The 1,747-nt window shown below is 39.6% G+C and overlaps 1 protein-coding gene across 3 annotated transcripts in view; it reads left to right on the top strand.

Moving 5' to 3' along the window:
• Positions 1-1,747, top strand: part of pik3c2g (phosphatidylinositol-4-phosphate 3-kinase catalytic subunit type 2 gamma) — a 20,145-nt gene that overhangs the window by 9,032 nt on the left and 9,366 nt on the right. For all 3 annotated transcript variants that reach the window (XM_032523793.1, XM_032523794.1, XM_032523792.1), the window contains 3 exons: positions 632-746; positions 828-961; positions 1,143-1,331. In XM_032523793.1, coding sequence (XP_032379684.1) covers positions 632-746; positions 828-961; positions 1,143-1,331 — 438 coding nt within the window. The remainder of the gene's footprint in view (positions 1-631; positions 747-827; positions 962-1,142; positions 1,332-1,747) is intronic.

Below are 1,747 nucleotides of genomic sequence, written 5' to 3'. Positions count from 1 at the left end.
GCTCTGGACATCTGTATCTTTCAGACTACAAGGCACCGGCCTTCAGCGGGTGATTAGGCAACAGCTTTTGACTCTGCTTCAGGGAGGACACATACAAAAATTAATTTACCAAAAAAGCGTAGTAATGAATAATATAAATAATATGATTATATGAATAGTACAGAAGGATATATGAAATCATTCTTAAATGTAATTTTCCCATTACAAATCCCATGACATGGTGCTCTTTGGATGCTTTTATATAGACCTTAGTGGTCCCCCTAATGCCATATCTGAAGTCTTTCTCAAAATTCAGCCTTGATACAGATTTACAGCCACCAGAGACAGTCTCACAATGAGCTTTCCTTAGTATGTGCCATTTCTGAGTCTGTAGTGGGAGAATGCATATTCATGTTAAAAAAACTCATAAAGTGAAATTTTCATGGCATGGGACCTTTTTAAAGACTAATTTGATTTTTGCATATCAATATGTTCTACTTTTAAGTACTACATTCATTTAAATAAATGTTAATATTACTTTTAAGACATATTATTTTCTTGTACAGTACTTCCATGTACATTTCCTCAACTTGGTATAACAATGGTAATGTTACAATTACTGACGTATAGTATGTGCACTTTGTGTGTCTAGGACTCTGGTAATGGGCACCGTTCTGCTCAGTATGTCTACACTGGCCGAGCTGCCTGCTCCTCCCTCCCCTGCCCTGTTTGACAGCCACAGACAAGCTGTCGGGGTCATACTGCAGGTTTGTAAGACTCAACGGGCCTGCCCCCTTTTGACACGCCACATTTCCTGCTCAGTCATTCATCCTTCCACCTTTCCCCAGCTGGAATTTCAAGATAATTTTGAGTGGAAGTATCAGAGGCCCATCGCCCTCCCTGGTTCAGTCATATTTACTCAGCCATGTGAAGAATTGCAAAAGAAAATGTTGGACGTCTCTAAGAAGCACTGTCTCTGCTTGTGAGTAGAAGAAAATAACACATTATATTATGAATTACGGTACATGTATATGTTCTGCATTCAAAGTTTCATATTTTTGACATACATATTTTTTTCATTTCTAAAAGGAGATTTCTATTCCACTGTTTTCTCTTGCTGTGTGTACACCCCAAAACAACTGAAATTTTCTCTCCTCCTCCAGTCTAACAGAAAATGAGAAGGCTTTCCTGTGGAGTAAGCGTCACTGCAGTGACAAAGGTTGTACGTTCCTCCACCTGCTGCTGGGTGGAGCCCCCCAGTGGCAGCCTGAGAACTTGACAGAAATTTATACTGTTGTAGAGAACTGGCCAATCCATCTACCTGAGGAGGCCCTCTTCCTGCTCAGTGACAGGTAGTTTACACTTGGTTCTCATACAGAAACATGGACATAATCATTTTGCAAAGCTGCAAGGAACAGCAGAAACGTATAGTATACAACATGTGGAGAAAGGCTTGTTTTGATGATTTTGGTAATGTATTTCTGGTACACGTAAACCATGCCATTATTGCAGTAGGACATCAGCATCTTGTAAAAAAAAATGGGGAGGAAAGAAACGCTGTTAATCACAGAGCTAAAATATTATATGGAATTAGTATTAAATAAATTAATAAATATCACGGTAGGAGAAGACTGAGAGAAACTAGAGTTTTATTGATGAAAATCTGCTTGGAACCAGGTTAGGTTCACAGACTCAGTTACCACAGTAACTGACTGAGGTTAGGCTACCTCTCTTTCTGAAACGGGCTGGAGTTACCCCTCTCTCTCAG

This window comes from Etheostoma spectabile, chromosome 8 (assembly GCF_008692095.1).
Source record: "Etheostoma spectabile isolate EspeVRDwgs_2016 chromosome 8, UIUC_Espe_1.0, whole genome shotgun sequence".
Taxonomy (NCBI): domain Eukaryota; kingdom Metazoa; phylum Chordata; class Actinopteri; order Perciformes; family Percidae; genus Etheostoma; species Etheostoma spectabile.
This window is presented reverse-complemented; position numbering and strand designations above follow the sequence as displayed.